Source organism: Neophocaena asiaeorientalis, unplaced genomic scaffold (genome assembly GCF_003031525.2).
Source record: "Neophocaena asiaeorientalis asiaeorientalis breed wild unplaced genomic scaffold, Neophocaena_asiaeorientalis_V1.1 scaffold110, whole genome shotgun sequence".
Classification (NCBI taxonomy): domain Eukaryota; kingdom Metazoa; phylum Chordata; class Mammalia; order Artiodactyla; family Phocoenidae; genus Neophocaena; species Neophocaena asiaeorientalis.
Window position 1 is genome coordinate 3,689,554 of NW_020175053.1, and position 13,426 is coordinate 3,702,979.

The 13,426-nt window shown below is 47.0% G+C and overlaps 1 protein-coding gene across 3 annotated transcripts in view; it reads left to right on the top strand.

Annotated features, from left to right (window-relative positions):
- RAB31 (RAB31, member RAS oncogene family) overlaps positions 1–13,426 on the top strand; it is a 107,034-nt gene that overhangs the window by 85,146 nt on the left and 8,462 nt on the right. For 2 of the 3 annotated variants that reach the window (XR_003005762.1, XM_024763845.1), the window contains exon 6: positions 4,682–4,791. Coding sequence is in view for 2 of the 3 variants with exons in the window: in XM_024763845.1 (XP_024619613.1) it covers positions 4,682–4,791 (110 nt within the window). In the remaining variant the exon portion in view is untranslated. Of the gene's footprint in view, positions 1–4,681; positions 4,792–5,449; positions 5,490–13,426 lie in introns of all 3 variants that reach the window. The other variant, XM_024763846.1, reaches the window with a different exon arrangement.

The following is a 13,426-nucleotide window of genomic DNA, read 5'->3' on the forward strand; positions in this document are numbered from 1 at the left end:
CCCAAAAAAGTAAGGGCCCCGCGTACCGAAAAAAAAAAAAAAAAAAAAGAGATCCACAGCCCGTTAGGGAGACAGAATCTCACCAGGATGATGGCAGCCCCCAGGCTGCTCTCGAGGAGGGGGTGCTGCGCGGAGCTCTCCAGGAGGCCACGTGTGGAAGGGGGTGGGGAGGGGTGGACCAGAGCGGGTGCAAGGTCCAGAAACAGACGTGAGCACAGCAAGGTCCTAGAGCGGCTGTCCCGTCGGGCATGAACGGGGAGGACTCAGGCAGGAAGCCTCGTCCTGCCAAGGCGCTAGGTTTCATGGGTTGGAAGACATGGAAGAATTCTATTCACGGGAATACTTGATGGATCTGTAGTTTTGAAAGATCCCCACGGTGCGCCTGGGGGTGATACATTGCAGGAGGCTGGAGGACCAGTTAGAGACAACAGCAGAAACCTGAGTGATGGAGACTAGGGCCTGATCACTTCGGGCTGAGAGGGGAGGGGACGCCTTGTAGGCACCTCCAGGGCTTTTGGCCTAGGAAACAGCAGGTTTACAGGGAGAGCCGCCGGTTTGTGGCTGAAAGGCGGTGAGTATAAATAGAGAAGTGATGGTTTCCAAGCCCATTTGCTTTCCACGCGGCTGTGAGCCCTCTGAGGCTGTAACCGCATGCCCAACACAGGCCAGTCTGCTGGAGGCAGCCTCCCATCCCAGATCCTGACCCGTGATGCTTTCACCAGCACCCCCGCCCCGCTGTCACCCAGCTCTGCACGCTCATCCTGACTCCATTTCTTCTTATGGTCCCTGGAAGTTGGTGTTTTTCTCCGTGGTCTCCAGGGTGACTTCTGGGAGTCCTGACTTTGTGTATGTAGCTTCATCTTGAGAGTCTGAAAATACTCTTTCCCATCAAAATTGACTAGCTGTGTGTTTATACCTTGGCTTGGGCGGACTCGTTTCAGTTTACCTGTTTAAGGCCTATCACAGCGCCCAGCCTATGGCAGACATTCGGTAAATATTCATTGAAAGAAATGAAGGAAAGTCATGGATGCCATGTCTCCTGTGATGGTGATTACAGAAGACCGGTTGATGCTGGCACCTTCCAGTCTCCCCGGGCTGTGTGTGGCCTCCCCCGAGACACAGCTGGGGGGTTCCAAGGTCACCGGATGGTCACACATCTACCGGGGGCCCCGAGGAAGCAGCCACTCACCTCCCCAGGGTTCTCCTTTCAGATTGTAGCTGTACCATTTGTTCCAGTGACAATTCTTGGACACCAACCAGGTGTCCCGCAGCTCAGCCCATTTCTGATGCTGACTGACCCACAGTTAACACCGACCCCATGGGTCATGAACTCGGTCCCACGAGACTACCCGCCCCTTCAGACGCCAGCTCAGGTCTTGGTTATCCCCAAGTCACCCACGCTTCTGCGCAGCAGACGACACATTCTGGGGGTCCATGACTGGCCTGCCCAGGTTCAATGATTCACTAGAACAGACAGACCTCAAGAAAGCACTAGGCTTATGGTTCATTTTTATAAAGGGTACAACTCAAGACCAGGCAAATGGAAGAGACACATAAGACAAGGTTTGGGGGGTAGGGAGGGGCTGTTATGTGGAGCTCTAATGCCCTCTCTGGGCACCCCACCCTCCCAGCACCTCCGTGTGTTCACCAACCCGTAGCTCCCCACGCCTTGCGTTCAAGGCTTTTTATTGAGCTGTCATTACTTGGTCGTGACTGATTAAATCTCCAGCCCCCCGCCCAAGGTTGGGAGTAGGGCTGAAAGTTCCCCCTCCTCTACTCAGCTGGGCAACCAGCTCCGGTCCTGCAGCCACTTCTGACACGGCCCCACCCCCCATCAGAAACTCAGGTGTGGTCTCCTGGGGGCTCTTAATGAATAACAAAGACGCGCCGACCACTGGGGAAACTCCATGGGCTTCAGGAGTTCTGCACCAAGAACCAGGGACAAAGACATATTTTGTGTGATATCACCGTGGTGAGACACACTTTCTCAGACCCAGGAGTGGGTGGTCCTTCTAATCTCAGGTCATTTAAGAGGAGCGGGACTTGCCTGGCCTCCAGACTCCTGGCATGAGAACCTGTTCTACAGGACGGGCTGCACCTGGCCCTGCCTCCGCCCCTCCTCCAGTGTGCTGCAGTTTGGGGTTCTTTCTTTGTCTGTAAAGATTGAAGGAACAATTTCTGGAATGTGGGTGCCTGTTTGCTCGTTGTGACAGGAGCAAAGGGGGCAGAGCCAGAGGGCCCTGCGTTGGCCCCTGTCTCTGCCCTGAGTCACTGTGTCACCTTGGCAAGTCATTTGTTTAACGAGACCCGTTTCGAAACCTGGGGGAGATCTGAGGACGCGCTTCTCTTCTCTCTGCATTTCAGGGCCCAGCGTTGTTGTCTCTGAGAGAACTAACCCTTCTCGGAGGTTTACTGTGGTCCTCGGGATGGATAGGTTGTATTGCATTGCAAGTGACTTTGTTCCCACCGTAACCCTGGCAGAAACTTTTCTGCTCGTCTTCGTCCAGTGAGGGGGCTGATGAGAGGGGAGTTAAGAACGCAGGGGAGGTGTCGCTGCAGCTTCCTTGGTTGCCAGATGGGCCCCTACCCCAGGGAGAGATGAGCAGACACAGCCCGTCTTATCTGCTCCACCTTTGGGCAGAGAGGAGCCCCACCCTTCAATTTGTGGTTTGATAAAGACTGCCCGGAAGACAGAAGAAATAGGGTGACTTGCCAAACAGAACCTAGACAAGCCCTCTTCTGAAATATTTCAACTGTAAAATTCACCGCCACCAAAAAACTGAAAACTTATTTTTAATAGCTGAGAGGCCCGGGGCTTGTCTGTTAGAAAACAAGAAAAAGGGTAGCTTCAGGAGGGCCATTTCGCCCGGTGCATCTTTGGTGAGAATGATAACGCAAGTACAGATTCCAGCTGACACGGCTCAGGAGGCCTCTTTTCTCCTGGGACCACCGTCTTGAAGGTGGTAGTGGGACCCTTTCCCAGGAAGTGCCTGAAAAGTCCTCCTCTCATATGATTTGGGATCTGGAGAGAATTTAAATGCCAGGTAGAAGTTGCCCAGTAACTTTTTTTAAAATATACATTTATTTTATTTCTGGCTGCACTGGGTCTTCGTTGCTGCGCGCGGGCTTTCTCTAGTTGCGGCGAGCGGGGGCTCCTCTTTGTTGCGGTGCGCGAGCTTCTCATTGTGGTGGCTTCTCTTGTTGTGGAGCATGGGCTCTAGGCACGTGGGCTCAATAGTTCTGGTGCACGGCTTAGTCGCTCAGCGGCATATGAGATCTTCCTGGACCAGGGCTCGAACCCACGTGCCCTGCATTGGCAGGAGGATTCTTAAACACTGCGCCACCAGGGAAGCCCTTCCCGGTAACTTTATGCACCAGTTGAAACCATCGATGAGGCCTGTAGAAGAACTGCCCTCCCAGTTTTGATTTTCCCTGCCCTCTGCCCTTTCCCTGTAGCATCCCCCTAGCCCAGCCCTGCATTCTCTTGCCTGCAGCACTGGAGGAGCTGGCGAACTCTCCCCTGCCTCCCCGTCTAGTCCCTTTTGTGCCCCTGTTTCCCTAGGATGTGGAGCTGATCCTGTCGCTGGCCCTCCGTGACCACTAGGTGCCCACCTGCCCATCCACGATCCCTGCTGGACCCTCTCAGCCCCATCACTGACTTTCTCTGTACTCAGACCCCACGTCCTTCATTGTCAACCCTCCATTGTACCCAAGGCAGTGCTGGCTGGGTGCAGAGTTGACTTTCCATGGCACCGGGGATGGGGGAATGAGGGCGCTCCCCACCTGGGGGGCCTTTGTCAGGCTGCTGTATCACAGGCCCTGGTCCATGTTCTCACTGCCGCTCGTGGCCACACTTCAGTGACCTCCTCCAAGGCACCTGCCTGGGTTCCGTTGATCAAATGCATGGCTCTCCACCCCGCTACTCCTGAGCACTTTGCTGTCCACACAGATATGACAATGTTGTTCCTTCGCGTGTCCGTGGGTGTGTGTGTCTTCGCTCTCAAGTGTAGATTCCAAAAGGCAGGGACTAGGGTTTTCTCTACACCTGAAAGAAAGGCTGGCATACAACAGCACTCACTAAATATTGGTTGAATACATCAGTAAACTTCTGGAGAACAGGCACTGTGTCTTTTTAAATGTTTGGATCCACCGCAGTATATTCACATGAAAAGTACATCAGTAAATGTCTTGTTAGATTATTCATCTAAATGTGCCCTTGGAGTTGTGAACATGCTCACTGCCAAACTTCCAGATCATGTCACATATTTTCTCTGATTTATAAAAGGCGATATATGGAAATCCTTAGAAAAGCATGTATGCATGCATGCGCACATACACAAATTTTTAAAAATATTGAGTCATTATTAAGGGAAAAAATTTTGGAATCGATCCTAACTCCGAAAGCTGGCCTTACTCCTAAAGCCTTTTCCTACTGTTCTGGAGTTCTTTCCTTCGGTGGGACCGGGGACAGTAGTTTATCTCCATGGATGCCAGAGAGCAGGTTTTAAACTTGAAAAAGCCTCACCCATCTTAGGTTTCCAGTACTTGCTGAGCAACCGAGTTATTATTCTGCAGGACCACAAGGGAGCTGTTTGCACGTGAGCTTTTTCTTTGCGCTGTCGGGTTATTTATCCTGTACAAACGAGCATTCATCTCTGTCTGGGTTTGCCCTCTTTTCCAGGGAGGTGCCCTTGAAGGATGCTAAGGAGTACGCAGAGTCCATTGGTGCTGTTGTGGTTGAGACCAGTGCAAAGAATGCAATTAATATCGAAGAGCTCTTTCAAGGAATCAGTGAGTACCTGATTTGTGTTTTCCACATAGCTTGCATTTTTATGCTCTGGGAGTCAGAAGATAAAAACCAGGGAACTCCAGAGGAGAGCATTTCCTCTGTGTGAATTTGGTCCGATGCCACAGATACTAAACCCTGCAGTTCTGCCCTGGTTACCGCAGACCCACACAGTGCATCCTCCTTCTCCATCTCCACGAGTCTGTGGTTTCACCTGCCGAGTCTGGGTTTTGTGAATCAAAATGAAGTAATCCTGTTGAAAAATAAAATGTATTTTAATCAAAGAATTATGTATTTTATAGCATTTTATGTTAGTATGTCCAGGGGAGGAGAAAGAAAATAGAGAGTGATAAAGGTATAGAAAACCAAAATCACTCATGAAACTGAATGACTCTGGGCAAACGAAATAAGAGAAGCTTTTAGTCATTTCTTTTGCCTGGTGATTGTCGGCAAGAAGTGGTGTCTCCATCCCATGTGACCTGAAGTTGGGAAGTGGGTGTGGAAAACTTTTCCTCATTTCTGATGAGTTGTTTTTTTTTTAATTGAAGTATAGTTGATTTACAATGTTGTGTTAGGTTCAGGTATACAGCAAAGTCATTCAGTTATACGTGTGTGTGTGTGTATATATATATATACTTTTCTTCAGATTCTTTTCTCTTACAGGTTATTAGAAGATATTAAGCACAGTTCCCTGTGATATACAGTAGGTCCTTATTGGTTATCTATTTTATAGATAGTAGTGTGTATATGTCAATCCCAAACTCCTAATTTATCCCTCCCCTTTCCCCTTTGGTGACCATAAGTTTGTTTTCTATGTCTGTGAGCTGTTTCTGTTTTGTAAATAAATTCATTTGTATTTTTTTTTTTACACTCCACGTGTAAGAAGTGATATCATATGGTATTTGTCATTCTCTGCCTGGCTTACTTCACTCAGCGTGATCATCTCTGGGTCCATCTGATCAGTCACTGATGGAAGCTGGTGGCTCTTGTCTTTGTCCCCAGTCCTGGGTCATGTTTGCTTCCCTATCTTTACGTTGGTCTCACGAATAACCTTTATCTGCGGCTGTTCCCCAGCCGACGGCCAGCTTGAACCTTCACAGCTTCCTTGGTAACAGCTTTTCCATCCTGGATCCCCCCAGAGAGCGACCTGCCGGTGGCTGTCTCGAGAAACTGTGTCCTGAGATGCCCTCGGAGCGTGTGCCTAGCCAGGTGCAGGGAGCCAAAGTCCTGGGGTGCCCGTCTTAGGAAAGCCGAACCCCAGAACAGTTGGCTGGGCTGCAGGCAATTCCAGAAGGGAATTCCAGAAGGGAAACTGATGTTTTGGTCTCCGTGCGGCCTGCAGTCCCTGTTGGCGAACCTCTCAGAGGCAGAGGGGCCGTGCTTCCCAGGACAGATTTGATTTCCTTTCCGCTGGTTTTGGTTTGTTACTTCAGACTCTGAGAACCCACAGCAGGGAATATTTTGCTTGTTTCTCTTGGCTTGAAGGAGACTTCACCGCACATGAGGAGCTCTGACCTGGGTTACTTACAGGGCCCAGGAACACGCGAAAGAAGCAGTGGAGCTCTCTGCAGCCCTGGTCCCACTTGTTCGCCGGGGTCCACATCCACTTCCTTTCCTTCCTCCTTCAGAAGGATTTGTATTCCTGCTGCGGTTTCACCCTCAAAACAATAGTGTTCTCTGAGCTCTCGGGTCTTGGAGGTCGGACTCTCGTGCGCCAGGGCTGTAGTTTTACGTTGGAAACCCCACATCCTCAGACTCCTGGTCCTGCCCGAAATGGGGCCGTGGGTGCAGGGCTGCGCCGTGTGAGTCTGGGTGACGTCTAAGAGGGTTTGGATTGAGCTCATTCCGCTAATCTCATATTTCTTCACACTCTGTCTTTTCTGGGGACGTTCAGCTTTCCTGGTACGTCAGTCTAGTTGTACAGCTGGTAAACATTTTGTTTTCATGAATATGTATTAGTGGTTTTAATTAATGCAGCAGGAGAGCTACTGACAACTGTGACATTCACAGCCGTCCCTGTGCAGCTCCTGGTATTTTCCAGAGCCCTCTCCCCCACATCCACGCAGCTCTGTGTACCTGAAATTCACCTTGGGATTTCTGCACGAGCTTGGGGACCTTCTGAGGTTTCTGCAAAGTCATGCTTTTGATATAAAATGACATAAGGACTTCAAGGAAGAAAACAAGCCTAAGCCCAAGCACTAGTCTCTCAACTCAAAAGCTAATTCCTTTGCTCTGTTCGGCCAGTATAAATCCCTTCATGCATATGAGGTCTTTATGGATCAAAGTGATGGAGACTTTGCATAAGGAATTCCTGAGAGCCTGGTGGTCTGCTTCATTTAATAAAAAAAAAAAAAAAAACGTTTTGCTTATAGCACTGGGTAATCATGGCTTCAAATCATTAATTCATAGAGAAGCCATTGAATTCTTGTATCTCCTCATCTTCCACATCAAATAAACAGTTGTTTGTTTCTGTTTCATTAGACTTGGGTTAGAGTTACCGTAGCAAAGAAGCCTGTGGATACCCAGACAGTGGCGAGATGTCCGTCCATATTTATAATGTGGACCCTGGTGCCTCCCTGGCCTCTGTTCCTTCAGGTACATGTCTCCAGAGCGGGATGTTGTCACCCACTTACAGGTTAACTTAAAACACAGTACTGAGCGCACCTAGATACATTACAGCAGACACCTCGTTCATTTTCCTGCCCCCTGTTCCAACTTGTATTACATACGCTCCTCCCTGAACTCAAAATAGGTCAAGATACTGCTGACACCTGTGCCCCCCAGAACAGGGTTGCAGAGACAACATGCCCGGGAGAGAGCAGTGACAGAAAACGATGCAGGAGGAGTGAGAAGAAAAGCCGTTAAAGAGGTGTGCTTAAGCAAAATTGATTCGTACGGACTCAGAGCAAGAGACCAGCGTTTCCCTCTTACATTCCCAGAAGGCCCGTAAGCCAGAAATGAGACAACTGTGTTTTGGGAACATAAGTTAATATATTTCGTAACTGGAAATTGTTAGCAAAATACTGTTTTCAGACTGAAGCTGCCCTGTAAAGTGTTTGTGCTGCCCTTTGGGGTGGTCTATGCACACTCCGTTCTCTGGTTGGCATCCTTCCGGTGCCCTTTTCCACCGCTCACTTTTGGACCCGCTTTACCCAACGGTGTGTGGCTAATGTTCTTTCGTGCATCTCCATTCGGGGTTGTTCTTTTTTTTCAGCCGCACCACGTGGCATGTGGGATCTTAGTTCCCCAACCAGGGATCAGGCCCACACCCCCTGCATTGTAAATGCAGAGTCTTAACCACTGGACTGCCAGGGAAGTCCCATGGGGTTGTTCTTATTTTTTTTCCTGGGTTTTTAGACCTTTAGTTTGAACACTAACGTTTTCCTTTTTGAGTTAAAACATAGGAAGGATTCTTAGCCAAGAAAATTATTGTCCATTGGGTTTTTAAGTTGGTGTGTGGAAACACAGAGAATACTCGATTGCTGTCCCAAACCTGTATGGTCTTCCCTATGAAACTACTCTGCCCATCTCAGTCACCTTGAGAGGCAGGTGAGGAGCCCTGACAGCAGTAAAGGCTTCATCCTTGCTCCCTCCTTCGTACATTCGCTCTCTCCTGCCCCACCCTGCATGAGGTGCCCCTCCCTTCCTCCCCACAGATGTTAATTCCCTGGAATCTCCTTCCTTCGTGAAGTCTCATGCATGGCTCTCCCCTTTGACTTGAGGTTACTATGGTCTCTGCTCCATCACTCTGACACTTGGACATATGCTTTCTCTGAGTGATTCTCCAAGGGTTCCAGGTATGCGTTTCTTCTTCTGGTGAGCTGTAAGTCCTCTGGGAGCTGATCTCATTCTGGCACATTCCCCATAAAGATGAGGCTAGGAAATAAGAGCGTGTCCGATTGAGGTTTTTGAATCTGGACCTTCCAGCTCATCTCATGCTGTTCCAGGAGATAATATTTCAGTGGATTCACTAGATCAAGTGAAATGTGTCACTTTTCTATGGGTACTTAAGTTGGCTAGCACCAGGCCACGCTGGACACCAGGGACAGCCTGGGGAACAAAACAGACTGACGGTCGAGTGGGGAGACAGGCTGTGGGTACAGTCAAGTGGGTGCGTAATTACACATCGTAGTCAAGGCTGAGAAGCAAAAGTACAAGGACCGTGGGGACAGTTACAGGTGGGGACTTTAGATTGGCTGGGGAAGGTCTCCCCAGGGAGATGGTTTTAGGCTAGACCCGAAAAATGAGAAGAAGGCAGAGAGCTCACGAACAGCAGTCAGGCCAAGTGGACACGGTGTGTGAGTTCCTGAGGCAGGAAGTGGTGGAGCCTTTAAGGAAGACAAAGGAGGTGGGTGGGCTGCAGGGTGGGAGCTCAGGAACCACATGGAGGGGGGGAGGGGAAGGGGGTGTTAGAGACTGAGCCAGATGCTTGCAGGCCTTGTAGTGGGAAGATCCACCCTGGAGAATGTGTCTGGAGGAGGAAGATGCTGTTGTGGTCCTCTAGGAGAGAGGCCTTGATGAGGAGGAAAAACGTGGATGTGAATTTCAGAAGTCTTTTGGGAGTAGAACCAGGAACACTGGGTAGTGGTCCGAATGGGGAACAAGGAACAGCATGGTCCTGAGATGCACCCCAGGCTCCCTTCCCTGGAAGGAGGAAAGTGAGCACAGGAGCAAGTCCTCTGAGGCTGGATTTGCTAAGAGCCTGGCAGACTGGATTCTGGAGCGTGGGGAACACAAGGTTTGCTTTGTGGATTTCAACTCAAATCCCCTACCCTTTAAAAAGAATCTCTCCCTGAGGGCAAAAAGACGGGCTGCAGGCTCAACAGAAACATGTCTGGATTGGGGCAGGACCTAGGCTGGACAGCTGTGCTTCTGCTCAGCTAACTTGAATACTGACTAGAGAACACAGGGTTTGTCCTGAACATCACATCTGGAGATGAAACTAGGCTTTTGTTTGTTGTTAGTTTGAGAACAAGGTGAGAACTATTTGTTTTTTTTTTAAAGTGAATGTAATTAGAGGTACAAGCGTATGAGTTTGGAAAAATTAGAATAGGGTGTTAACATGAAAGACAGGAAGTTAAGGCTTACGGGCAGTGATCGTGTCTTGTCTGCAATCATGTTGCACAGAGTGTTAGCTATTTTACGTCCACTGGATTTTGAAATTCTCTAGGTGGACACTTTTGGTTTGGAGCAGGTTAAAGAAAGTTTAAAACAAAACAAAACATATGCACATCTTATAATAGTACAGCAGACTGTCAAATGAAGGTAAGTTTAGCCTTTGTGGGACAAGGAAAGGACAAAGACAAAGCCTGTCCACTTTCTTAACCCCTCAAAAGTTCATTTACCAAATGCAATGATAGGAGACCTCTGCAAAAGAATGTAGTTTCAGAATGTGGGTAAGTTGGGTCTCAAAAGCCCTAAACATGCATATCTTTTATCCCAGTGATTCTAAAGAAGAAATTGACCAGGCGTGCAAAATGTAGTAATGATGTTTCACATAGAGCAAATTGTCATTCTGCGCCATTGTTCCAATTGCTCACATATATACTAGCTCATTAATGCACCGTTTGTCTTGTGAAATAGGCACTGTTATCATCCCTATTTTACATCTGAGGAAGCTGAGGTGTGGAGAGGTTTGTGATTTGCTCCAGGTCACAGAGGGTCAGGATTAGAAGCCAGGCAGCAGGGCTCCAGAACCCAGGCTCTCAACTGCGAGTCTGTATCACTTCTCATTGCAGATGGCAGCTTATGGTAACATTATTCATGATGGTGAAAAACAGGAAATGACTTAACTGTGCAACACTTGGGAAATAATTTTTTAAAAATCATGGGACACCAGTATAAACTAGTGATTAAAAATGAGTTTGTAAATCTGTCTTTAGTGACATAAAAAGATAAATTGTTGAGTGTGAAACCAAAGTTATAGAGCAGTTTGTATAATATCCTGATTTTATAAAATATGAACCATATAATATATAATAGTAAATATATTCTTCTGGGCAAATATTGGGAAGATACACACACATTAAAACGTCAACAGTGGTTGTTGCATGGTGGTGAGATTGCAGGGAACTTAACAAAAGACTTTATTACAGGAAAATTTAAACATATACACCAGTAAACTGAATAACATAATGAACCGTCATGTACGGTCGTCACCTGCTGTCCTTGGAGGATTGCTTAGGACCCCAGCGAGGATCCTCAAGTCCCTTATATAAAAGGGTGTAGTATTTGTATATAACCAAGCACATCCTGCCATATACTTTCAATAATCTCTAGATTACAAATAATACCTAAGACAATGTCAGTGCTATGCAAATAGTTGTAAATACAATGTAAATGCTATTCAAATAGTTGCCAATGTGGCAAATTCAACTTTTACTTTTCGGAACTTTCTGGAATTTTTTTTTTCTCGAATATTTTCAGTCTGCGGTGAGTTGAATCTGCGGATACAGAACCTGCAGACATAGAGGGCAGACTGTACTCATAACCAAGCTGGTTTCATCCCTACCCCCCACTCCCCCTGACCCCCCGCCTGTATTATTTCGAAGGGAATTCCAGACATCATTTCATCTGTAAATATTCTCAGCATGTAACTTTTTTTTTTACATAGAACAATGACATGCTCACATTAATACTCATAATGCTATAATCATATTAATATCGTCAAACATCCAGTGTTCAGATTTTCAATGGTTCATAATGATCATAAATGGTTTCTTTGTTTGCATGTTATAGTTTGTTTGGATCAGGTTGCAAATAAGCTCCACACACAGTGGATAAAATTGATAAAATTAGCTGGTGTGTCTTTTAAGCCCCTCCTTAGCAGTAGGTTCCCTCCTTGCAATTTCTTTATGCGAGCAGTTAGGTCAGTTGTCCTGATCCGAGTTGAAAACACAATGGATTTTGCTGAGTTCCATTTTAGTACCGAGTGGTATTCCGTAACATGAGTAAAAATTTGTTAGTCCATTCACCTAAACATTTGGGTTGTTTTCAGGTTTTGGCAATTAATTACAGGCAAGGCTGTGATGAGCTTTCATGTACAAGTCTGTGTGGGTAAATACCTAGAAGTGGCGCAACTGGCTTATCTCACAGCTAATGGTTCACACTCTAAGGGTCCCCCAGACTGTGTTCCAAAGCAGTTTTAACATTTTACATTCCCACCACCAATACAGGAGAGCTCCAGTAGCTCCACCTCCTTGCCAGCACGTGGAATGATCAGTTGATAAAATTTCAGTCATTTGAATGGGAATATAGCGGTCTCTCCTTGTGGTTTTGACGTCCATCTTCCTAACGACAGATTATGTTGAGTGCCTTTTCGTGTGCTTATTCGCAATCCTTGTGTCTTCTTTGGGGAAGTGTCTGTTCAACTTTTGCCCGTTTTGTATTGAGTTGTTTTCTTATTATTGGGTTCTAAAGATTATTTATATAGTTTGGATACATGTTCTTTATCAGATAATTGTCTTTCAAATATTTTCTCCCAGGCTGTGGCTTGCGTTTTCACTTTCTTGACAACGTCTTTGGAAGAGCAGAAGTTTTTCATTTTGATGAAGCCTAGCTTATTAGATTTGTTCTTTGTGGCCTGTGTTTTTTCTTTTTGCGTCTTATAATTTTTAAATGTTAAACTAAAAGATTAAAAGGGATCTATCCACACAATGGAATATTTTCCAGCCATAAGAGGAAATGAGCTATCAGGCCATGAAAAGACACGGGAGAATGTTAAATGCATATTTACTAAGTGAAGGAAGCCAGTCTGAAAAGGCTACATATTATATGATTCCAACTATATGACGCTCTGGAAAAGGCACAACTATGGGGACAGTAAAACGATCCGTGGTTGCCAGGGGCTGGCAGTGAAACTATTCTGTGTGATACTGTGATGGTGGCTACATGTCATTATACATTTCTCAAAACCCATTGAATGTACAGCGCTAAGAGTGAGCCCTCGCGGAAACCATGGACTTCACTTAACGATCAGTAATGGCTCATCACTTGTAATAAATGTTCCACACTCCTGCCAGACGTTAAAATAGAGGAAATCGGGAGTTAGGAGGAGGAGTGTATGGGAACTCTCTGAACTTTATGCTCAACTTCTTCTGTAAACCTAAAGCTACCTCCCTTCCCCAAAATATAGTCTATTAATTAAAAAAATAAATAGAAGGAAATGATGCCTTTGAAAGGTAAGGAAGCCTGATGATCTTAGAGTAACTTAAGCCCCCCCGTGCTGAAGACGTTTGGCATTTTGGACTAACGGCCAGTGGTGATCTGCCCCCTCCCTTCCTCCTCTGCTGGGGCATCACTGTTCCCGCGGCTCCTAGACTTGAACTTCAGTTTTCCTCCCCCGTCTCTTTACCCTCCCACATCCAATCAATTGTCACGTCTGCCAGGTGTCTTCCTACGGTTCTCCTTCCAGCCCTGTTTTCTGCTTCTCTCCACTGCACCCAAATTAAGGCTCTCGTTATCCCTGACCTAGATTTTCTGCCAGTCTCCGGCTGAATCCGCTTCCTGAATCCTAAGCCACGCTGGTCCTGCACAGAATGTTAGCACCTTCCGAGGTCTAGACTCTAATGTTCCAGGTCATCTCATAATCCCAATATTGTCTTCTTTACGACGGCAAAAGGACGGTTCAGAGGATGACCT